The 25,612-nt window shown below is 40.5% G+C and overlaps 1 protein-coding gene and 1 long non-coding RNA gene across 2 annotated transcripts; one reads left to right on the top strand and one right to left on the bottom strand.

Annotated features, from left to right (window-relative positions):
* On the top strand, positions 1–24,973 carry LOC135771329 (TRPM8 channel-associated factor homolog). Its single transcript, XM_065281529.1, has 7 exons — positions 1–618; positions 714–1,690; positions 19,715–19,809; positions 19,931–20,135; positions 21,509–21,757; positions 22,390–22,727; positions 24,632–24,973. The coding sequence occupies exons 1-7, from the start codon at positions 5–7 to the stop codon at positions 24,869–24,871; spliced, it is 2,718 nt and encodes a 905-aa protein (XP_065137601.1). The 5' UTR covers positions 1–4; the 3' UTR covers positions 24,872–24,973.
* Positions 10,466–19,230, bottom strand: LOC135771330 (uncharacterized). Its single transcript, XR_010542887.2, has 3 exons — positions 19,027–19,230; positions 11,847–11,962; positions 10,466–10,500 (listed from the first exon to the last, which is right to left on the bottom strand). It is a non-coding gene; the product is annotated as an uncharacterized lncRNA (long non-coding RNA).
* Positions 24,974–25,612: the final 639 nt, after the last annotated feature.

Below are 25,612 nucleotides of genomic sequence, written 5' to 3'. Positions count from 1 at the left end.
CATCATGGCGTGTGAAAATGGCTACTGCACCATCATGTCTGGTCTGAAGGAGCTTGACCTCCAAGGAAATGCGGTGCCTAGTGATCTTGTGCTGATCGGTTCTGCCTTTCCACTTGCCATGAATCCAAGAGGTCAAGTTCTGATTGCTGCATCTCGTTACGGTCAGGGACGTGTAGTGGTGTTGGGACATGAAGGCTACCTAAGCCGTTTTCCCGGTCTAATAAAGAATGCCCTAATGTGGCTCATGCAATGTACCAGTGATGCTAAAATTGTAGGGATTAAGAAGAATTTAGGTTTAGTAGCTGATAACTTGCGCAATTTGTCTATCAGCACCAAACTTGGAGATTTCTGTGAGGGATTGGCTGTATATATCACAGATGCTTACAGCGTTGATGATTGTGCAAAGAATTTGATTGCTTTTGTCAAAGCTGGTGGTGGATTGATTATTGCTGGCCAAGCATGGAGCTGGGCTAAGGCTCATCCGCAAGAGAATGTTTTTCTGAACTTCCCTGGAAACAAGGTGTGCAGCGTCGCAGGAATTTACTTTACGGAATACCCAGGAGAACGTGGCGTATTACCCGTTTCTTCAAATATCCCTTCTAGTTGGCTTGCTGTATCGTAAGTTCAGCAGAAATTTTAGCTTTGACATACCTATTTTCAAAAACACAATTTTTCAAACTATTTCTCGTAACAATTTTATTTGATTTTTTTAGAATCGTCAAGGATTTTAAAAAGGACCTAGAATTCCTGCTTAAAGGTGTGCCTCAGTTTGACATCCAAGGTTCGTTGGCATCTGAGCTGATGGTGCATGGACCATTCGCTTTTACTATTGCAGTCACTCCAGCTGGACAAACATTCATTGCGGGCGCGTACTATGGACAAGGACGGGTAATTGTGGTAACCCATGAAGGCTTCCTGGGCCGAGAATCTCTGTCCACCTTCCTGATTAATGCTATTAACTGGCTAGACGAGGGGCGTAAAGGCGTAATTGGCATCATACCAAGTCTCACTGGAGCCCAAAAGATACTGACCAAATCTGGTCTGAACTGCCAGTTAACTAATTTCAGAGAAGATCTCAGCGTCCACGTCTGCACTTCCTACAGTGATGCCCAATGTGAAAATATCCAAAATTTTGTTGCTGAAGGTAGTGGCCTTCTGATCGGAGGTCATGCCTGGAATTGGGCCAAGATAAACCCTGACTGCAATGTAGTGACTGAATACCCAGGAAATCGCATTCTTAACACAATTGGACTGAGTATTTTGGACAGCACTGTGAACGGAGAATTATGCAAAGCCCCAGAAATCAATCAGGTGAACCACTTTCGTAATGGACTGAGATACTTTGGGAAGCACTTAACCAAGGGGCAAAAACTTACTCCTAATGAAGAGGGCTGCTTGAAACAACTTGGCAATGATTGTGCAAGCTACCTTTGTATGCGTACACATGACTGTGCTTCTAATAAATCAATGGTAAGTCTTCTTACTGAAATGGTGAAGAAGATTGGTGTTCCACAGGTGTGTAGTACGTGCCCTATTGAAACTCCCAAAGATTACCTGATGCTCCAGATCGGGACTGAGTTGTACAAAACCATGGCTAACCCTGATGCCCTCCTGCCATACATCATTAAGGAAAGACCTGCCCTGCCCACTGTGACTAATGCAAGAGTTTGTATCAGCGCCAACACTGGTGGTATGAAAGTTTTTCTTTTAAATGTAGGGTAAAATGTTATTCCTTTGTTGAAGTTACCAAGTAGCAGGAATTTACGGAAGCGTATTGCATTCACTTGAGTAAAAAAAATCGACTCTGTTTTTCTGAATTAACGTGTTAATTATCTCAGAATTACGAGATAATTTTTCAGGGAAAAAAGTTTTTGCTCTGTTTTTCTGAATTAACGTGTTAATTATCTCAGAATTACGAGATAATTTTTCATGAAAAAAAAAAAGTTTTTGCTCTGTTTTTCTGAATTAACGAGTTAATTATCTCAAAATTACGAGATAATTTTTCATGGAAAAATATATTTTGCTCTGTTTTTCTGAAATAACGAGATCACTCAAAATCCTGCAAGGAGCTCTATTTTAGCTGGATTGCATGGAAGTAAACATGTCCCGCCTTTCAAATTTAATCCGGTTTTATTTTACTTTGGGTTTGAGACATTGGGAGATACTGCTGTCTTTAAGTAATATAAATGGTATTGTTATTAGTGTGTCAACTTTGCGCAGACACCTCAAGACTTTGCGCCTGTTCAGACAAAAAGAACATTCTGATCTGCTTGACATTGCTATGTTTCTCCAGGATCAGTTAAACCAATATGGTATGCTTCACGGATATAAAATGATGCATCTGAAATGCATTCAGGCTGGCTACGTGGTGACACAAGAGACAATCAGGCAATTGTTGAAAATACTGGATCCCCATGGAGTGCATCCGTGGCGCCGGAATCGTCTTCGGCGACGTTTGTATCATAATCCAGGCCCGAACTTTTTATGGCATGTTGATTCTTATGATAAACTCAAACCATATGGGATCTGCATCAATGGCGCAATCGACGGGTTTTCACGAATGATGATATGGCTACATGCATACTCTACAAGTAGTGATCCCAAGGTCATCGCTGGATACTTTATTGATGCGGTGTTATCCAGGAATGGGACAGCCACCCGAATTCGCTCAGACTTAGGTACAGAGAACTGTTACATGGAACAGATGCAGATGTTCATGAGACATGATCATACGGACAACTTTTCGAGAAATTGCTATTTGTATGGCTCAAGCAATCATAACCAACGGATAGAGCATTTTTGAGGAAGCAGCATGCACAGTTCTGGATCAACCTATTTCAAGATCTTAAAGATTCTGACGACTTCTCCGGTGACTTCCTAGACAAAAGTCTAATACAGTTCACATGTCTTGAAATAATAGAGGTAAGAAATGTGCTTATTAACATTATCCAGCTATAGATTTTGTCAATATGCCATGTTGTGACATGCAGCATAATTACTGTATGTCAATTCGTAGGTCTAACTGTTTCTGTTCCATAACAGAAGCAAATTGGCGATAACCATTAGTTATTTTATTAGATTATTAAATTAATTTGTAGATCACAATTTTTCCTACATATAATTGACTTTTTAATAGATATGTGGATCTCAGTATAAGTTGTTAGAATTTGCAGCAGCCTACATCTACAATCAAATTCAACACAAACATTATGCAGCTGTCATATTAAAGGGATAGTTCACTTTAAAATGAAAATTATGTCATCATTTACTCATCTTCATTTTGTTGTACACCTGTATGAATTTCTTTTTTCTGATGAACAAATAAGAAGATATTTTGAGAAATGATGGTAAACACACAGCAGTAAGTGACCATTGACTTCCATAGTAGGAATAAAAAAATATGATGGAATTTAATGAGTACTGTCAACTCTGTGCTTATCATCATTTATCAAAACATTTTCTTCATCATTTATCACAATACTTCCAAAATATTTTTTCCTACCATGGAAGTCACTTACTGCTGTGTGTTTACCATCATTCCTTAAAATATCTTCTTTTGTGTTCATCAGAAAAAAGAAATTCATACAGGTTTAGAACAGCATGAAGATGAGTAAATGATGACATAATTTTCATTTTAAAGTGAACTATCCCTTTAATCCTGTTATGGATGTTGCACAAACTGCTATCTAATATTAAACCAAAAACATCATAATAGTAAAACACTGATAAGGAAAATTTACAGCACTATGAGTAGCCTATTATTCATTTCATTCTGGTACTTTTATGTACATTTTGATGAAAGAAATTTATTTCTCTGCATTAGTGGGACACAGTATGTGAGAGAGGGAGGACTTATCTGACCCTGGTCATATAACACAAATCTTAACATACAGAGATTTATTGTTTTCAAATATAGAATTTAACATGCATGAAACTGTTTGAGAAATGGCTCTACTGTAACATACTGGACCATATTTTCTTTCTTTCCCACTCTTTTTCTTTATATTTAGAGAGAACTGCAAGATGTTGTTCACCTCTGGAACACTCACAGAATTCGCCCATCCAGAAATGCTGTGTCTCCAAGTGGACGTCCAGTGATGATGTACACTCTACCCCAACTTTTTGGTGCTAGGGAGTACCTTAAAGAGGTATCCCAACAGAAGATACAGGCTTGTAGGGAGGAATGTCGTGAGAGAGGACCATATCCCTGTGATAATACAGTGTTTGACATTTGTTGCCTTGCCATGGCAGAAAACAGTCTTCATCCACCAACCTCTGCAGAGTAAGCCATTGATCTTTACATGTTCTTACGTGCTTACATACGCACCCAAATTTAATAATCACAAGTTGTGCTACTGGATCAAATGACTGAATGTGAGCAACCCACTCATAGCCAAAAAAAACAACAGAATTGCAGTTTGAACAGAAAAGGTTATATACCATGATATTCACTGTAAATGTTTGACAGAAGATCTGTGTTTAAGCAATCAATAATAGACAATTCTTTCATAATTGACTTCTCCCAACTGAGCTCCCTATCATCTCTTTTTTTTAATCATTATGTTAAAAGTACTTCTCAACCACAGAACTGTAACAATCCTGTACCTGCAAATGAAAGGTATCACATGTTGCCATGATCAAAAGTGGCACATTTGTCCTTATGGTGGAACTATTTTTTATCACCAGATGTGGTCTGACACACATTGGGCTCATTGTAACAGGGCAACCTACATGATGTTTGAATGGCCTTTAAAGGTGCAGTGTGTAATTTTTAGAAGGATCTCTTGACAGAAATGCAAAATAATATACAAAACTAAATGATCATGGGGTGTATAAAGACCTTTCATAATGAACCGTTATTTGTTTATTGCCTTAGAATGAGATGTTTTTATATACATACACAGAGGGTCTCCTTACATGGAAGCCGCCATTTTGTTCAGCCATGTTTCTACAGAAGCCCTTAACGGACAATTTTTTTTACTAAGTTGTCTCCAACGATGACATATTTGTCCGATGGGGGCTACCATAGCTTCTCTATGTGTTTCAAAAGCAAGAAGTGAGCAGTGGACTGAGCCGTTGGTTGCAATTCTCAACCTCACCACTAGATGCCGCTAAAATTTGCACACTGCACCTTTAAATCAAACATATTATTGTATCTTGTTATCATGTGTCTCTGGGCTGCACATAAAGCACTTTTTTACACAATTATTTGGCATCATATAAATACATGCTAAACCAGTGCAGTGCACCATTTTTTCTCCCCAGTGTAATTTACTGTGTATGTAGGAAATAGGCCTATTTGGTAATGTAGAGATGACAGTTTAAATATGTTATCTAAAGAGTGCTGGTGAATGCAGGAACTGCAGTGGAGTTGTCAAAAATTGTACTGTGTGAGACAAGATCCATGTGTGTTATCTGCAGTGAAGAGCCGATTTGTTTGAAAACATCTGTAGAAAACAAGAGAGAAACCTGTGCTTTTATTTGTAAAAAGCAGAACAGTGCTGTATGTTAGAACAGATTTGCAAACACTGCCAAGTGCCAATATTAAGATTTAACATGCAAACAGGGCAACGTAATTGGCAGTTGAATGGTCCTGTATCATTATCAATAAATCAATTTGATTATTGTAAGTTTGTTACAGTGTGTAAATGTTTCATTTGGAGTCCATTAACAAAATGTTCATTAGCCAGTAAACATGTTTCTACAGTAACTTTGGTAATGACATTCTGGATAAAACTGAAACTGAAAAACATAAAATAAAAAATAAATGCACCTGAGTTAATTACTTCCCCTATGTGCTCTGTCTCACATTCACACACTATCTAAAAGTAAACAGATGGCACTGATAAGGCTATAACTGGGGAAGAGAGAAGAGTGTGTACATGTGAGTGACTGAGACACTTCTATGCAATTTCCATTGTATAGACGTTGCTGGACAGTATAGCCTCCATTTCAGCTCGGAGGTCAGGATAGCTGTTGTAAGTTGATGGCAGCTCTAAAGTTGGGCCACAAGTATGTGCAATAGGCCGCCTTGATAACCCTTCCAAAGGGGTAAATATGACTTGAATGTTTTTAACGCAGATGACATCAGACCCGGTCACGAATCTCAACATCTTCCGGAGGCCTATCTCATCCAATCCCCTAATGTACTGATGTAAATATTGCAAACTTTGGTTCTCTGCTGAAGTAGCTGGAGAGGCTGTGATCAACTTTAATACCTTTCGGGTTGATGGTTTAAGATCCTCATACATCTTCTGTATATCCAGCACACTGGGGAAGAACTCCCTGAGAGTTGGTCCTGCGACTGCTGCAATGTTATCCAGTGCATATTTTGGTTGCTGGATAATTTGCTTGTGGGCCACTTGGAGAAGCACAGCTTTCGAGTTCTCTTGTGTTGGTACTGTTCTTACTCCCATGCGATCCATAAGATCAAGAAGCTCATCTTCATCATCACCAACAAGAGCGTCTTGCAAAGCAGTGGACAAGAGATCACGCTCAGACTGACTAAGATACAACATTAGTGAGTCAAACAATAAATCAGGTGAGACAGTGTGTTCACCAAATGTGATTGTTGCTGTAAAGGCTTGAGCCAGACGAGAAGGAAAATATCCATGGTCCTTTAATCCCTTGACCATTATCCTACCAACAGATTTCCATTCTTCCTCTTGCCATTTTGGTGATAATGATGGCACCCTCACATCTGCACCCTCTGCTGCACAGTCTAAAAACTCTGTCCAGAAGGCAGCATATACATCCCTGGACACACCATCAGCATCTGCACCCATTTCATGAATGAAGCTGTATTTCACAGAGGAGGACATCATCGCCTCATCCTTGAATTGGGCAATCAGTTCCTCCAATAGATTGACTCTGTGGAGTTCCACTGTCACATGCAAAAGTTCATTAGTAGGACTTAATGGGCCAGCAGGCACTGTGTCAGAATGGACAGGAGTTGAGCTGTAGGCGTTGATGTTTATCTGTGCCTCTTCTATAGGCTCATGTAAGATTGTGTCATCAAGATCTTCTAAAAATGGTCCACCTTGCAAAGGGCCAAAAATGACCTCTGATGTATCACACAAAGATGAAAGATCAACAATCTCATCAGTAGAGACAAGAACTTCCACAGTGTGTGTCTGCTGTTCACTGTCATGTGTTTTTTGTGTCGGCTGCTCATTATCTTCTGTTGTGTTTTTCTGTCGCTCATTTAGCCTCGCTGCATCTGTCTGTTCATCATCAGTTCCTGCTTTCATCTCTGTGAACACTTCATCTCCATTTGTCAGGTGCTTTGTGAATAAGTAAAATCTTAAAATCCCTAATTTATGTGTCTCATAGAGCTCTCCCACACTAACACCCTCATCAAGGTATGCTTCCTGAAAGTCAGCAATGTTGTGACTGAACTCTTCCCACTTTCCCTTTCTCGATTTCTCATTGGGGAAAAATAGCTTTTTAGCTTGTGATAGAATTTCTGTTTTTGTGGCTGTCTTGGAAATATCAAGAACTCTGGTTCCTCCACCATTGCGTTTTCTCACTTGTTTCTTGTCATGTATCCATCCTAGTTCTATTTTCCTTGTCATCTTCACGGCCCTTTTGTTATTTCTCAGATGTATCTTTTTTGGCTGCATAGAATGCTCCTCCTCAGAATCTTGATCTGTGTCTTTATTGCTTGTCAATGTGCCCATCTTTCTTCTAAGTTTTTCAAATAAGGACTGTCTTTTTAGATCATTACCACCTTTTCTCTGTTTTTCCATACAGAAACGCCTTGTAGCAATCCTATCACCATATGCTGGAATGTAAGCAGATGTCACAGGAGTGACGATCTTTTAGGCGGAACCAAAAGTTGGGAAAGTTTGGTTCCGCCCGGATGTTTCCGCCCGGACCGGTAAGAGAAAACACCTGACATCCGGTAGCGTCGCGAACGCTGAAATCAACCAAATTACACACAGCTGGGAGTTATTAGGAGGAGCGCCGGGTGATTGGACGAGAGCAACACCAGGAGAGTATTTAAGAACAATTTAAACCACAGTTTGAGGAGAATGTTATCCGCTGTGTGTTGATGTGTATCGTAGCGCCGAGTTGGGCTCGCCGGATACGCTATTTGGATCGCTGTATTGCTCTCTCTCTCTCTCGTTTGGATCATAGATCTACACTAATGAGGATATCGACGACCTTATAGGTGGAATACTAGACGGATACTGACGTTGGATGAGAGAAACGAAGGGAGCAGAAAACTTACTGTTGTGAGTATACACCTGTGGAAAAGTGGTGTTGGTGGCTGGAAAATGCCCTGTTTATGCATTGGGAGTTATTACAGCGTGAAGTCAACCTAGGACGAAGGAAGACAGTAATTGTGAGTAATCAAATCCCTTGAAGTAGGTGTTTTGTATGTATTTGACCTATACATCGTTTTGAGTGTTCTCAAGAGAGAGTGAGTGGCCCTACCCCTGTACCAGCGTGGTGGGTGAGCCGAAGGGTTCTTGTGTGGAAGCAGCTACAGTGACGACAACAAATAAATACTAGGCCGTCTACTATCTCCCTATTCTCGCCCAGAGCGAAGTGGAAGAAGGCGGGTGTCTATTGTGTGCACTGAGCGTGATGGGTGAGTTTTCGGATGTAGAAATTTTCACTTGAAGTGGTGTTGTGTAATGCTGTGTATTGCAGTGAGAGTGCTGTGTCTTGTCTGACGTAACCCCGCCTCCAGTCACTCGTCCCGGGACGACGAAGAGGAAAAACGGCGCTAGAGAACATCTGTACGATAATGCTGTAGTGTGTTTCAGTCCAACAGTATCACAGAGTGGCGGTGAAGAACTGTGCGATTGGCGGTGTGCGTGAGTATTACATCTACTGTTGTTACCTTACCTGTGTCTTTTTCATCACCACAGAGTAGAGGCGAACGAGATCCGCCGGCCCGAGGTCTCGACGAAAGGGCGCCCCGGTCCAGTTTCGATCGACCAACGGGTCTCGAGGAAAGGGCAGCGCTCGACCCGGTGTGCCGGCGTGACGTTCTCGCCCCTCTGTCAACAAACGAGTTCGCCGAGAGGGTCTTGGTCCCCGGCGTCCCATTGCAAACCACTGTCCAATCGACGCATTGCATAGCCAGCCAGCGTAAGCCCGCCACCCTGTAAGTTACCATATAACCTGTTATGTCTGCTGATTTGACAGGAAAGTGAGTGAGTCGTGAGAGCTGGGCAGCGAGCCCTACTACCCAGAAGCTGCAACCAGTTTAGAGGTGAGAGAAAACCTTGAAGCCGATTCACTGTGTCACTGTGTCCCTGTATCCCAGCAGTCGTCTGTGGAGAGAAAGAGAGCCAGCGTGAACGTTGAGATACTGAGCTGTGAAGAGAGCCATACCTACTCAGAAGCTGTAAGCAGCGCAGAGGTGAGAGAAAACCTTGAAATCGATTCACTGTGTCCCTGTATCCCAGCAGTCGTCTGTGGAGAGAAAGAGAGCCAGCGTGAGTGCCGAAATATTGAGCTGTGAAGAGAGCCATACCTACCCAGAAGCTGTAAGCAGCGCAGAGGTGAGAGAAAACCTTGAAATCGATTCACTGTGTCCCTGTATCCCAGCAGTCGTCTGTGGAGAAAAAGAGAGCCAGCGTGAGTGCCGAAATATTGAGCTGTGACGAGAGCCATACCTACCCAGAAGCTGTAAGCAGCGCAGAGGTGAGAGAAAACCTTGAAATCGATTCACTGTGTCCCTGTATCCCAGCAGTCGTCTGTGGAGAAAAAGAGAGCCAGCGTGAGTGCCGAAATATTGAGCTGTGAAGAGAGCCATACCTACCCAGAAGCTGTAAGCAGCGCAGAGGTGAGAGAAAACCTGGAAATCGATTCACTGTGTCCCTGTATCCCAGCAGTCGTCCGTGGAGAGAAAGAGAGTCAGCGTGAGTGCCGAGATACTGAGCTGTGAAGAGAGCCATACCTACCCGGGAGCTGTAACCAGCGCGGAGGTGAGAGAAACCCTCGAAATCGATTCACTGTGTCCTCGTGTCCCAGCTGGAGTCTGTGGAGAGAGAGAGAAAAGGGAAGGAGAGTGAGTCAACGAGCAAGGAGCTGTGGGAAATAGGCGGCGAACCGCCGTGCGCTGTATGAAGGTACACTGACAGGAAAAGTCCATACCAACACTCATTGTGATTTATTCTGCCTCCAGGAAGGTAGAGGAGCGCGCCACGGGCAGAGGGAACCAGAGGCGGGAGCCAGTTCTCCGACGCAAACCCCCCCCCTACCCTCTGTCATTCATTTGGCCGTGGCCCCCTGGAGGGCAGATCCTGATTTTAGTTTTAATTCCCCTTTCCCCAAGTCCCCGTATATTTTAACTATTTAACTAAATAAAGAATATTTTTATACTTACCTGTACTCGTTGTTGTCTGGTCATTGGGTTGGTTTTGGGGACCTCGTCGAGGTGGAAGTTTAGAAGGGGCGTGGCTTAAACACTAGCAGCCAGCCCCTGGCTTGTGACACACTCAAAGTGGCATCATCCATTTCTCCAACTACCGAGCTGTCAATCTGTAATAAAAAACAAAGCAATACAGTAAGACGTATTGGTTATCTTAAATCTAGGAGATAGCTATATTTCCATATGAGTGGTAATTAATTTCTTAGCAGTAGCTACAAATCAGCAAGTTATTTCTATTTTTCTTCACTTGCTTGTTTTTTTTTCTGCATGGGAATAAAAAGGAGCTAAAATGTGAAGTAATTTAAAACAAAAACTGCTGTCTAAAAATGGTTGTAACCATAACAATAAAGTTTGAGTGACATGATGCCGAAAATACAGTGTATTAACAGTGAAAATCCTTGACATCAAACTTAGACAGGGACTGATTACTTTCATGTATTCCTCTTTACTCATATAACCATTTACATCAATTACAAGAAAAACACTTCTCCCATATATTACTGCTATTATGTACTCCATAATATTGCTATTCCATATTGATTCCCTACTTCAGCTCCCAATCAAGGCCTGTGCTGGCATCTAAACATTACTCCATACGTTTAAAACAATATCAAATCACAACAAAATGGAAAGCAGTAATTGTAAGGGCATAATATTTTATTTTGTGTATTTATTTATTTAATTTATATAAACATAAAAGTCAGCACATTGCCAGGATGTATAATGGTGATGCTACTGCACAACTATACTGTTACTTGTTTATGCAGGGTAGAGACCAAAATATAGAGGTGAATTGACTCCTAAAGATACCTATAAACCTTATTTTACAGGGCTAGAATAGGGAAGACATGAATGCATTGTTGGGAGAGGCAGGTGCGCTTGGCATAAAAAAGAAATCAGAAGCATTGGCACTAACTGTGATAGGGATTACAATTTATGATGATTACTTGTATAATCTGCTGAGATTCAGTAAAATGTAAAACAATTAAAGGGATAGTTCACTTTAAAATAAATAGTCATCATTTACTCATCCTTATGTTGTTCTTAACCTGTATGAATTTCTTTTTTCTGATGAACACAAAAGAAGATATTTTAAGAAATGATGGTAAACACACAGCAGATAGTGACCATTGACTTCCATTGTAGGAATAAAAAATATGATGAAATTTAATGGGGACCATCATATGTGTCCTTACCATCATTTATCAAAACCTTTTCTTCATCATTTATCACAATACTTCCAAAATATTTTTCCTACTATGGAAGTCATTGGAAGTCAATCTGCTGTGTGTTTACCACCATTCCTTAAAATATCTTCTTTTGTGTTCATCAGAAAAAAGAAATTCATACAGCTTTAACAACATGAGGATGAGTAAATGATGACAGAATTTTCATTTTAAAGTGAACTATCCCTTTAAAAATAATATATTGCAGGAATGAATGTGCTGTCACCTACATGGTCTTGCTGCAATTTCTGAATATTTTCCTCAGAAATCCCTCGGCTCTGAAGAAACATCCACAGACCATCATCTTGTGGGAGGGGGTTATTTGAAGACGTAGCCATAGCTGGCCCTGAACAAATGTTGAAAAAAGGCAGCATTTATGTAAATATTGTAATGTTTGTTCTTTAATCAAATAAACGTTGTATGACAAACATATCTTTATTTCAGAACGATGCGCACATGGTGCAACTCTAGACCACAACAACACGACAACTCGTCTCCCTCATGCAGTATTAACATATACCGGTAAGTGCGTTACTACTGACATCTAGTGGTTAGACTAGGTATATACACATATCATGAAATACTCACTTATCATGACATCTCCTTTTTTTTTTTTAGATTTAAGGTTTCAACATTACTGCATTTCAATTCTTACACACTTACTGAACAGAACATATTATGTGACAACATAAACATTATATACTTTATGTAAAACATCTCACAATTAACATTCAATTGTTAATACTCTCTTTGGCATTGTAAATACTTAAATGTCTGATCACTTTACTAATGCATCTTTTACAGATCAAGTCTCTCAGGTGGTTTAACTGTGCGTTTGGATCTTCTCAATTCAGGTATGTGTGTTTCCTTTTTCTGTTCTGTATTGTCTATAACTGATTCTGTTTCAGATTCTACAGGTGATGTATCCCTTGGCACTGTTTCTTGTGTTTTCAGCAAACTTCTCCTATTTCTCCTCAGGATTTGACCATCCTCTGTTTTTACAGTGTAAGATCTTGGATAAATCTCCTCAAGGACTGTGGCTTTTCTATGCCAGGTATTGCAATCCTCAAGTCTTACAGTGTCATTGTTAGCAAGAGGTTCAAGACTCCTGGAGGTCCTGTCATAGTTTATTTTCTGTCTCTTTTTCAGTTGCATTTGTTTCTTTTGCAAACCTTTGTTTCTCTGTGGCTGTGTCAGGTAAGGCAGGGTAGTACGTAATTTCCTTCCCATTAGCATCTCAGCTGGAGATAAACCATGTTCCAGTGGTGAAGCACGGTAATTTAACAATGCTAGATACAGGTCAGACTTGCTGCTCGCTGCTTTTTTCAGTAGCATTTTAACTATATGCACTCCCTTCTCCGCTTTCCCGTTAGATTGTGGATATAGCGGGCTCGATGTCACATGTTCGAAATCATACTCCACTGCAAATTCCTGGAATGCTTTGCTACTATAACACGGACCATTGTCACTACAGACAACCTGAGGGATCCCGTGCCTTGCAAAGATCGATTTCATGTGTGTGATTACACTGGCAGTAGATGTGTTTGGAAGCAGAGCCATCTCCGGATAGTTAGACAGGTAGTCCACAACTAGTAGATAGTTCTTTCCATCTAGGAAAAACAAATCTGTTCCAATTTTCTGCCACGGCTCACTTGGCATGTCAGTGATGATCATTGGTTCTTTTTGCTGTTTTGCTCGATGACTTAAGCAGGTATCACAGTTTGAAACCATTCTGTCAATGTCAGCATTTATTCCTGGCCAATATAAGGCTGTCCTGGCTCTCCTTTTGCATTTTTCTGCTCCCAGATGTCCCTCATGCAATCTTTTCAGCATTTCTGTTCTCAGTGAATGAGGTATCACTATTCTATTCTTTCTCAGCAGGAGACCTTTTACCATACTCAACTCTGTCCTTATATTGTAGTACAGCGAACATGCTTCCTTTTTCCATCCTTCATTCAGTAGTTTGATGACCATCTGCAGCTCTCTGTCTTTTGCTGTTTCAGCTGCAATCTGTTGTGACTTTGCATCGGTCACTGGAAGAGCACTGTAAATCATATTCACATGAAGAGTCACTTCAGCTTCTGTAGAGCTCTTGCGATGTGTCTCATTGTCTGAGGTAGCTCTGGAGAGGGCATCCGCCAGCACTATGTACTTTCCAGGCGTGTATATTAACTCAAAATCATATCGCTGGAGCTTCATCATTAGCCGTTGGATTCTCGGTGACATTTCACTCAAATTCTTCTTGATGATGGCTATTAGTGGCTTGTGATCTGTCTCCGCCACAAACTTTGGAAGTCCGTAAACATAACTGTGAAATTTCTCCACGCCATACACCAGTCCAAGGCACTCCTTTTCGATCTGAGCGTAACGACACTCAGCTTGAGTCATAGTTCTCGATGCATATGCAACTGGTCTCCAGTGTTTTCCTTCTTCCTGGAGCAGCACGGCTCCCAGGCCATCCTTAGATGCGTCTGTTGAAATCTTTGTCCTCTTAGATGGCTCAAAGAATGTAAGCACCGGCTTTGTCGTCAAGAGTGTCTTCAGACGTCCCCACTCTTGTTCATGGTTGTTCGTCCACTTGAACTCACACTTGTCATGTAGCAGTTCTCTCATGTACACCGTTTTCGAAGACAGGTTTGGTATAAACTTCCCGATAAAGTTAATCATTCCCATCACTCTTAACACTGCCTTTTTGTCTGTAGGTCTGGGCATATTGAGTATTGCTTCTATTTTACTTTTGTCAGGTTGTACACCACCTGCTGACAGCTTGTCTCCTAGAAATGTGACTTCATTTACTCCAAACTGACATTTTTGTTTATTCAGTCTCAGACCATATTTCTGTACTCGCTGCAAAACTTCTGTGAGCCTCTCATTGTGCTGTTCAATTGTGGATCCCCACAATATGACATCATCCACATAAACACGAACTCCTTGTATGCCTTCAATTATGTGCTCCATGGCTTTGTGAAACACTTCAGGTGCTGAAGAAATCCCAAAGGGCATCCTCAAGAAGGAGTATCTGCCAAAGGGCGTGTTGAATGTGCAGTAGTGTGTGCTATCTTCATGTAATTTTACCTGCCAAAAGCCCTGAGATGCATCCAGCTTTGTAAAAAACTTTGCACCTCCCATCTCACTGATAATTTCTTCCCGAGTCGGGATCTGATAGTGTTCTCTCTGTATGTTGGCGTTCAGGTCTTTTGGGTCCATACACACTCGTAGTTCTCCGTTTGCTTTTCTCACACAAACCATGGAGTTCACCCATTCCGTCGGCTGTTCCACTTTCTTTATAACTCCCATGGCTGTCATCCTTTCCAGTTCCTGTTTCAACTTATCACGTAGCGGGGCTGGTACCCGTCTCGGAGCATGGACCACTGGCTTTGCATCCTCTTTAAGTTGTATCTTATAGGTGAATGGAAGCGCTCCGAACCCCTCAAAGATGTCAGGAAACTGTTTTACTATACTTTCTACACTGTTCTGTGTGTTGGCATGTTTTATGTTGTATACTCTTTTAACTAGGCCTAAGTCTTCACATGCCTTGTCTCCCAGCACTGAGTCATGTCCATCTGGAACGACTACGAACACGAGGTGTTGTTCTTTATCTTTCACTTTTACCTTGAATTTGCATGTTCCTCTTGTTTCAATGCTCTGTCCATTGTAAGCTTTGAGTTGCACAGCGTTTGGTTTAATATGTGGCTTGCTTTTCATTTTTCTTATATCCCTTTCAGAGATCAAATTGGCTTTGGCTCCTGTGTCTAGTTTCAGTGTTACTGTTGCTCCATTTATTTCCACAGCCACAGTCCACTTATCCTTCTCAAGACTGTTAACTTCAGCCTGTTCTACCATGCCCACAAAGAATGTATCACTAAGAGCAGTTTCTTCCACTGTATGGACTCGTTCACTTCGACTTTGCCTACTTTTTGTAATGCACTGCTTCGCAAAGTGATTCTGTCCTCCACATTTAGCACAGGCTTTGCCATAAGCAGGGCACTGCTTTGGTCTGTGTCTTTTGCCACATCTCTTGCAATTATACATTTCTTTTTCATTTTGCTGTCTCCATTTTGATGAGCTTTGTTTTTTAACTTTCTCTGTCACCGCAGCTACTGACGAACTTTCATGTCCGCTTGTCTTAGCATTCTCACTAAACGTTTTAGCATGATGCTGCGCCACTTCACTGGCATGGCATATCCGCACTGCGTCAGTTAATGTAAGCTCAGTTTCTCTCAACAGTCTCTCCCTCATTTTCTGATCATTTATGCCGAACACTATTTGGTCCCGGACCATTGAATCATGCAGCAATCCAAAGTTACATGTCTTTGCTTTCAATTTGAGATCGATTAAGAAGTTGTCAAAAGTCTCTCCTTGAAGTTGCAGACGTGAACGAAAAACATACCTCTCAAATGTCTCGTTCTTTTTCGGTGAGCAGTGTGAATCAAACTTCTCAATCACTTTCTCGAAGTTTCCTTTATCTTCTGCTCGATCAAACACGAGCGTGTTGAATACCTCGATCGATTGCGGTCCCGCGACGGTAAGCAATAAAGCAATCTTTCTTGCATCCGACTTATCATCCAGACCCACTGCTTGCAAATACAGTGTAAATCGTTGCTTAAACGTACGCCATTCACAATCGATATTTCCAGTCCAGTTCACAGCGTCAGGCGGTTTTACACTTTCCATTTTTATAGATGACGACTAACTGAACTTCTTACCACTCCTGGTACCATGTAATGTTTGTTCTTTAATCAAATAAACGTTGTATGACAAACATATCTTTATTTCAGAACGATGCGCACATGGTGCAACTCTAGACCACAACAACACGACAACTCGTCTCCCTCATGCAGTATTAACATATACCGGTAAGTGCGTTACTACTGACATCTAGTGGTTAGACTAGGTATATACACATATCATGAAATACTCACTTATCATGACAAATATGTGTTGCACCACAAATAAAAACAGATTTAGGACTGTACCCTCAAAAGTGTAATTGCTTTAAATATCTCAAAAATGTATTTCAGCATTTTTTACGAGAACATTGATAAAGGCCAGAGTGTGATAACGTTGCTAAAAATGGATGTTTCATGTATCAACTGTATAGGTAGGCAACTATAGACCTTTCTTGTCACTTGGAAGTTAAATTGTCTTAAGCATTTGAAAGTGCTCACATTTCACAGTAACATTACTCAAATCGTAGAGAAGGCTAGACTCAAGAACAGTATTGTTCATAGTGTTGAACACAGGCTACACTGTCAGAAAAAAGGTACAATGTTGTTCCTTTTTCTGTCGCTGGGGTGCAGGGGCGTCATGCACCAATTTTTTTTAAGGGGGCACAGTGTCAACAGCTCACAGAAATTTGTGCATACACAGACATCAAACGAAATATTATAGAGCTTTCAGTCTTTTCCATGGCACTTACATTTCTAACAATCTGAAAACCCCCGCTTTCATGTAAAAACGTCCAAAATAAGATTGATGACTAACTTTAATATCAAATATTCAATCGGAATAATGACACATTTGCATCATATTTACATCTGAAACGGCATGTTTCTTTTATTTAAGTCTTAATGGCTTGTTTAATTGTGTCATTAATGCATTTTGCACAACAACTACATTATCATATAAAATTAATGCAATTTTAAATCCATGAAGTATATAAACAACGAAAATGACATAAGCTATAGCCACGTGATTGAGTTTAATGTTCAATAATGATTTTAAAAAATATGTTTAGATAAAATTATTAGAGGAACGGATTAAATTTTTGCATTAAATTTTACCTCATGTAAGCATGTGAGATTCCGCGCCCGCGTGAACTCTGGTGAACTTTGGCGTTGTGCCAAGAAGATGAATCTCTACTAAAATAACGTTGAGAAGGTCATTTAAAACCAGACATGTTCTACACAGAGAAGGTTAACTGCACATTACCGTACTGGGGTTTGGAAATGTTGTGAGCGTTTCTAACACGTTTTAATTCCTCAGATAGCCAAATGCAGCAGCAAGCCAGCAACAGCAGAGAGCTCGTGAGCGCGGCCAGACGCTGATGACGTCTGCGACTGCGCTCTGACTGCAGCGCCAGCTGCCGCCAGAATAAAAGTAATGTAACATGATGAAAACACTATCAAAACGGCGAAAATCTCCGAAAAGTGACAAGGATGCAGCACAGAATGTATAATATTGTGCATATTAAACAGATTAAAAGTCAAATAACAGATTAATGGACGCTTATTTGATTTTGAGGTTGGATGCAAAATCCATTGGCTCAAAAAAACCAAGGGGGCAGCTGCCCCCTCAGTTTGAATGGGCATGACGCCTCTGCTGGGGTGGTACCCTAAAAGGTAACTTTTTGTACCTTTATGGGATACAATAATATACTCCAAGGACCTATTCTGTACCTTAAGGAACAATTTTGTACCAGTTAAATTTTAGGGGTACAAAACAGTTAACTGTACATTTAAAGGTACACAATGGATCCTTAAGAAACAGTAATGTACCCCAATAGGTACAACATTGTATTATGTTTATGTACCTGTAAAGGTACAAAACGGTACCTTGGGGTACCACCCCAGTGACAAAAAATGTACAGTTTTGTACCTTTTTTCTGACAGTGTATATGTACTCATGTATCTGTGATTCACTGCACAACCGGAATCTAGTTTCTGAAAAATATATAACTTGCTTTGGAAAGCTTCAAAAAGCTAGCTTTGTTTTCAAATTATTAAATGCATCAAGTACACAGTTTAGAAAAATTTCAACAAATAAAACAATTACAGGACACATATGCATAGTCACAAAACAAAAGAGTGGGCAGAACTAAAGAAACCGAAGCAATGTAAGAATATATTCAACCTAAACATCCGTGCAAAACGTAATCGAAATAGTATCCCTGCTGGGCTCTTAAACTGGCAAAGGTCAGAAAGTTTCGTTTACTGTTATGTAATATCGCGATGTCCAATGTGCTGCATGCATGCACTGGTGATTTCTACGTGACTTTTTTCCTACCACTGACAGAAGCCTCTCTGTGTTCGAGGACCTCTTTATTTACAAATTAAGCACTACAGTTACGGCAAATAGCGTGGTTTACTTATCCTAGCCGACAAACTGAAAGGAAGGTGGTTAACGTAATACAGTATTCCTCCAAAAAAAATCACACGTAATTATCCCTTCGACCTTAAAAGTTAAGGATCCTTTTGCTGACTAACGGTACAGATATTAGCATAACATTACATAAGTTTGTTTACCAACTGCGGTTGGTGTAACTTAAAATAACATAGTAAAAATATGCCCGTAACATTAGCGCTACATGTTTATAAACAGCTATTCTAACCTCGTTTTACAAGTAGGCAAGCGAACAGTTAGCAGACATAATTTGGCATAAACATGTAACTAATAACTTAGCTATCTTACCTGCACTGCAACCATGTATGCCTGGCACTGTTGTTGTTGTTGTTGGTGGTGGTGGTCGTAGTCAGGCAGCATCAGCAACTGTGGCCTGACGTTACAGGTGAGAGCTTCTGGCAGGATTTTGAGGGATCTCGTTAATTCAGAAAAACAGAGCAAAAACTTTTTTTTCATGAAAAATTATCTCGGAATTCTGAGATAATTAACACGTTAATTCAGAAAAACAGAGCAAAAACTTTTTTTTCATGAAAAATTATCTCGTAATTCTGAGATAATTAACACGTTAATTCAGAAAAACAGAGCAAAAACTTTTTTTTTTCATGAAAAATTATCTCGTAATTCTGAGATAATTAACACGTTAATTCAGAAAAACAGAACAAAAACTTTTTTTTCATGAAAAATTATCTCGGAATTCTGAGATAATTAACACGTTAATTCAGAAAAACAGAGCAAAAACTTTTTTTTTCATGAAAAATTATCTCGTAATTCTGAGATAATTAACACGTTAATTCAGAAAAACAGAGCAAAAACTTTTTTTTCATGAAAAATTATCTCGTAATTCTGAGATAATTAACAGGTTAATTCAGAAAAACAGAGTCGATTTTTTTTACTCAAGTGAATGCAATACGCTTCCGTAGGAATTAACCTGTTACACACAAGAGTATATTAAACAACACATCACTTGTTGTTTTAGGCTCTGAAGAATGGATAAGCACAGGCTTGTATCTTTCTCCTGGTATGAGGACACAGGTTGTAATACCCCCAGAGCTCACTGGGAAAAACTGGAAGGTGATAAAATTTATACCCTCAAGTGTCCAGTCCTACGCCATATATTGCCAATTTTACTAACTTGTATTAGACACTTAATCACACATTAATAGGATGATGAATGCATGTTTCCTGTCTGTAGGTCCAGATCGGTTGCCAGACAGATAACATTTCGGCTGCAGATGTTTTGAAACGTGCTCCTGTGGTCCATGAGCGATTCCCCTTGAACAAAAAAACGGTCCAGATCTGTAATCTATGGGGAGGGCTCATCTACCTAGTTGCACCTCCCAAAACCAAAGTAGATGGGGTGGAAATTGTGGTGCAGACTGCAGTTCAGGCTCCATATTTCGGGCTCTATCTTGCACCCAGCGCAATTGACTTTGTCAGTGACGCATGTATCATTTTGTATTTTGCACCGGCGCACAGCGGGTTTTTCCCGTCACAGACGCACGTCAGCAAACTAGGGAATGAACTTGCGCTCCCTGGGCGGTTCAGCGCAAAAAAGAGGCGTGTTCCGGCGCAAACCATCCCTGATGCTATTTTGCAGTTTCAAAAAACAATTGCGCCACTGACCAGAAAAAAAAGTTTAAAGTCAGTGGCGCGTTGCGCGTTGTTCATTATGCTATTTTAAGGGCGCATGCTTGACCATAATGTATAGCGTGCACAACGCGCATACACTTTGCATCTAATCTACACAGATGCAACAGTTATTTTTGCAAATCATAAATTGTTACACTTAAAAATATTAATACACGAGATAAGGGGAATCATAGTGGTGAGCATTGTGGTGATAGTTTGTGTGGCTGCGTTAAAAAATTCTCATGCAAATAACGATTAAAATATTTTCATAAGTTTGTTGTGTGGCTGTATTACGTTTATTTTATGTAAATAATAATTAAAATGTTTTCATAAGAAACCTTAATGTATATGAACTTGATTTGTAAGAGTACTTTGGGGTTGGACCTTGCCTGCGTTTCTTGAGTCCGATTTCAAAGCCCCCAAACCCTTTCAGCGCTGAGGGTGGAGGCAGATCCACGTCCCGTTACACGGCGTGCCCGATTTATGCTGGCAAGCTTGGGATTCCCCGTCTCCTGACATCATTGTAGCGCTTTGCGCAACGATGGGAATGCCAGCTGATGAGACTGTGGCTATTTCCTCTCACGCCTGTTTAACATACGCTGATTTGGGCGGGTTTCTCCTATCCCCATACAAAACAACTTCAATGTCTTTGACTGCTCTTACAAGAATGTCGGTCTCCTCGGCTGTAAACCGCTCCTGGCGTGCGCCTGGTAAATCCGTCATAATAATAGCAACCCGCCATGGAACTTGCGCCCTTGCACTTAAAGGGAATGTTGGATAGTGTTCTGATTGGTTTATTTGACGTTACGCCCAAACCACACCTATAAATAATGAACCTACTTCAGACCAACCTCTTATTGATTTGCGCCCGACGCAAGAGTTATTTCTCACGCCGGGAAAATAGCAACAGCGCCCAAGATCCGCCCACAAACTCACTTGCGTGTTGCGCTTCGCACTTGCGTTTCAGATCGTTAAAATAGGGCCCTTCAAGTCTGGTAAGAATATTAAATCAATAATCAAAATGAACATCACAGTGAGATTTTGAAACTTATGTTTTATATTCATATGATGTATATCAGTAAAATATGTTTCAAAACCAAGTAAAATAGTGTAGTAAAGTTTGGAAAACTAACTGGCTTTGTCCCTTCAGGAAAGACCAGTGTAGCCGACTGGGTCCGTGGGATCCGTCAGGCCCCGGCCCCCTGGGCGGAGCTTGAGTTTGAGAACATCGTCATCACATTAGAGTCAAGTGTGATACGGAATCTGGATCGTCCTGATGAGGTGGCGAAACTTTGGGATTCAATAATGAGAGGCATAGCTGACCTGGCAGCAATACCTCATAAGTTCCGCCGCAAGGAGCGATTCGTTGCAGATGTTCAGATCTCTTGCGGTATGAGATGCTATTAAATACTCACCCAAAAAGAGCATGCTGACATCATTTAGGTACTCTCACATGACATGATTCCAATTTGACTTCTTTCTACAGAAAACAATTTATTGAATATCCAGTGAGGTGGCTCCATGACTCCATTTAAAGCTTAATATTGGTAGCAAAAAAATATAATTCAGAACTTGTCCTGTGTGCGTATTCAGGAAAAGAACCTTAAACTCAATTAATTTACACATGAAATCAGGACACCTTTCTTGCTTACTTGGGCTACATCCAGAAGCGCATGACTATTTACAAACTTCTGCTTGTATAATTGACATAAGATGTCAATGCAAGATGAAATAATAAAGTATCATTACAACCACCATAATTAAATTGTAAACATGCAGCAATATTAAGGTTTTTATCGAATACTATCATGGTATTTGGAAAATGAAAAGCAAGCCACACCCACTTTTTGCTTACATTCTTTTCTGACTCATTAATTTACTGTCATTGTATTGAATCTGTCTAACCATAAAACATGTAATCTTCTTCTGTGTTCTAACAAAGACATTGTGGGAAGTTTTGGGTAAATTCCATTCATAGTATTTTATTAAACACATTACAACATCCACCCTTTTCTCGCTCAGGCTTTATGCATTCTGGATATCCCATCATGATGCACTCTGTCTCTGCCCCAGAACTGATGAATCCAAAGGAAGCCCATAAAAGTGGTTTGTGGGGAGTTATACATGAGCTTGGTCATAACCAGCAGCGTGAAGTTTGGGAGTTTCCTCCACACACAACTGAGGGCACCTGCAACCTGTGGTCAGTGTATGTGAATGAGGAGGTGCTTGGTGTCAATAGGGCTACTGCTCACACAGCCATGATCCTAAAAAAAACGCCAGGATCGCACCAGAGATTATGCCAAAGGTGGCAGGGATTTGAAATATTGACCATTTGGACATCATTGGAGACATATTTGCAGGTAGGAACAGACTGCATAATGGTAAAACATGTTTTTTTTTTTGCATTCTGGTAATCAGGGCTGGACATTAACACCCACCAAATGCGGGTAGATCTCAGCTGTGGCGGGGGAAACAGCCAGTCCCACTAGCCTCTTTGATGGGTTGAGTATAATTTTTTTATTGTAGTTTCCTTAAAGTCATGTGAAATATTAAACAATTCGTAATACACCAATATGAAACTACAACTCCCATGGTCACTCCCTGTAGTCCCTGGACGGGACGGGACACAAAGGTTCTAAGTGGCCTACCCAGGCAGGAAGTGCACAATGTCACTTTAGTGCGAGCACTGTCTACGCTAGAGCGATCATCCTATGAAGCAGTATGAATAAGACACCTGAGAGAGCTTTAGAAATTACAGTGTAAAATCTGATGAAATTGAGGTGTAGTAGTAGATTGATACGGGTTAATAGAGAGCTGCATGTATGACATTTTTTATAAGCCAAAACCCGGAGCTGAGTTAGAATTTAGCTGAGTTAGACTAGACGTTGCCAGAGTGTTTAAATGGCATCACAAAAAAGCACAATTCCCCAAATAAATTTATCCACAGAGTATTTCCTTATCAAGGAACATGTTTTAAAAGATTGTGTGAAGTTTGGTGGTGATGACATTGAGTCTAGTGAACATGGTGTAGTTTGTTTATAGCCTAAGGCTAGCTTTTTATTTTTGGTAGATGTATTTAGACTTCAAAAGTCATACAGTATGTCAGCGGATGTCTCACTGGATAGGGACCTATTGCCCTGGTTTAACAAGCACAGGGCATACCATGTCTGCTCAGTTTGCGTGCACACTCTACCAGAAGTGTTGCTTCCTCCCGAGCACTGGGCGCGACGCCTTGCTAAGAGACATTTGTAGAGCAGCAGACTGGGCGACACCTAACACTAGTTTTGCTAGGTTCTGTAGCCTCCGTGTTGAGCCGGTATCCTCCCCTGTTCTCATCTTAAACAGGTAGAAGCACAGAGAGCCCTGGCTTGAGTCTGAGCTAGATCAATGTCAGAAGTTACATATTGGGATACCCATATGTGTATTTTTCCACTGCACAGCCCTGAGCCTGAGCCTCCCCTTGCCATCCCTCTGTGGTGCAGCCTCATTGAAGCCACCCCAAAGACTTTGATATGCAGTAAAACTCAGACATTTTCATATGAATCATCCCACTGAAAAACCTCCTTAAATGACTTCTGCAGCATTACATTTACTTCCAGAATGGATGCGCTTACCAGTGTTATCTTAGTAAACGACCTTCTCTGCATTAGGCCCTGTCTTGGCTACTCTAAAAGCAAGAGGCCAGGTGGCTTACACAGGGAGCTATAAGAAATTCCCAATTTGTCTGTCATCAACATGACATGGACGTGACCTACTGAAAGAGATCGTTTTGCTTACTGATGTAACCATCGTTCCCTGAAGGCAGGGAACGGAGACGTCAAAACCCCTTGCCACAATTATTGTACTGCTGGGTGGCAGGTCTTCTTTGGCTCGACTCCTCAGCAAAAACCTGAATATGCAATGCACCTACTGCCTATTTATACTCCCCGGCAGGGCATGGCCAGCAGATGCAAAAACTGCATGCCAATATTCATTGGCTCTTTCTAGTTGAAGCAGATTGGTCTCTCATATTAGTTTCTAATTTGTTGGCCATTGACATGACATCTCTGTTCTTTACTTTAGGTAACGGGGGTTATATACAAGAAGTTTTGAACACTTTTTGTGTAATTGTTCAATAACAGATTTTTATTTTTAACAATGAAATGTATGTATTGCCGCATTAATAAACTTTTATTATTTAGAAAATAAATGAAAATAAGAAAATAAAACAAATGATAAATGAATTTTATCATCACTTAATTCATAATTGTATATATTCTTTAAGCTTCAAGGTAAATTTGGCTGGGATGCTTTCAAGAAGGTTTTTGCTGCCTATCATGACATGACTGGGGTGCCCAATAACAACCCAGGCAAGATGAATCTGTATGCTGAGACCTTCTCTAAGATTGTGAAAATGAATCTTTCATCCTTCTTCAAAGCCTGGGGTTGGCCGATTGAGCCCAACACTGAACAGAAGATCTCTCATCTCCCCGAGTGGAGCGATCATCCTATGAAGCAGTATTAATAAGACACATGAGAGAGCTTTTATAATTACAGAGTGAAATCTGATGAACTTCAAAAGTCAAAAGTTTGTTCATTTAGTAAGATTATCTTGATAGACAAAACATTTTAATATCATAACCCTTCGTTAATCACATGCATTCGTTTTTGTTGCAATCCAAAGCCTATGTGGAGAGAACCCATGTAAAGCTAATCTCCTATAAAAATATGTTATCCCTGCAGCTCTCTTTATAGGAATAGTTCACAGAATATAAAAAATTACCACATAATTTATTCACCCTCAAGAAATTCAGGATACAATTGCTTCTTTTACAGAGGTAATGATTTTGTAAGAAAAAAATCAAGGTTTAAAACTTTAAAAACTATAATACCTAGCTTCTGCTACAGCCAAGGTGCACTTACAGAACTTCAATAATATTTTTCTTTGTTTAATGGTGGCAAGCATCACCATCCACTGTTGGAGTGGTACTCTTTTCAAAGAGTATAGGAGCCACGTCAACAAAGTAGGTGGTGATTAAACCATTGGAGCCGTGTGGATTACTTCTTTTAACGATGGATGCCACTTTTTGAGCCCCAAAATCTCATGCCTTGTTTACTTCCATTCCCTGCCAATGACGAGTATTTCCGGCTTTACGCAATACCGCTATTATCCACCAGGTGGTGCCCTTCCGCAACGTTTTAAACCCGGAAGTGGCTGCATGTCTGTGTCTGTTTTAAAGATCACTCTGAATGGTTTCTCTATGAA

Source organism: Paramisgurnus dabryanus, chromosome 8 (genome assembly GCF_030506205.2).
Source record: "Paramisgurnus dabryanus chromosome 8, PD_genome_1.1, whole genome shotgun sequence".
NCBI classification, from domain to species: Eukaryota; Metazoa; Chordata; class Actinopteri; order Cypriniformes; family Cobitidae; genus Paramisgurnus; species Paramisgurnus dabryanus.
This window is presented reverse-complemented; position numbering and strand designations above follow the sequence as displayed.

Coding starts and splice junctions, on each gene's coding strand:
- LOC135771329 (XM_065281529.1), top strand. CDS start 5: ATGGCGTGTGAAAATGGCTACTGCACCATCATGTCTGGTCTGAAGGAG. Junction 19,810..19,930: donor TCACTGGGAAAAACTGGAAG/GTGATAAAATTT, acceptor TCCTGTCTGTAG/GTCCAGATCGGTTGCCAGAC. Junction 20,136..21,508: donor TGCAGTTCAGGCTCCATATT/TCGGGCTCTATC, acceptor TAACTGGCTTTG/TCCCTTCAGGAAAGACCAGT.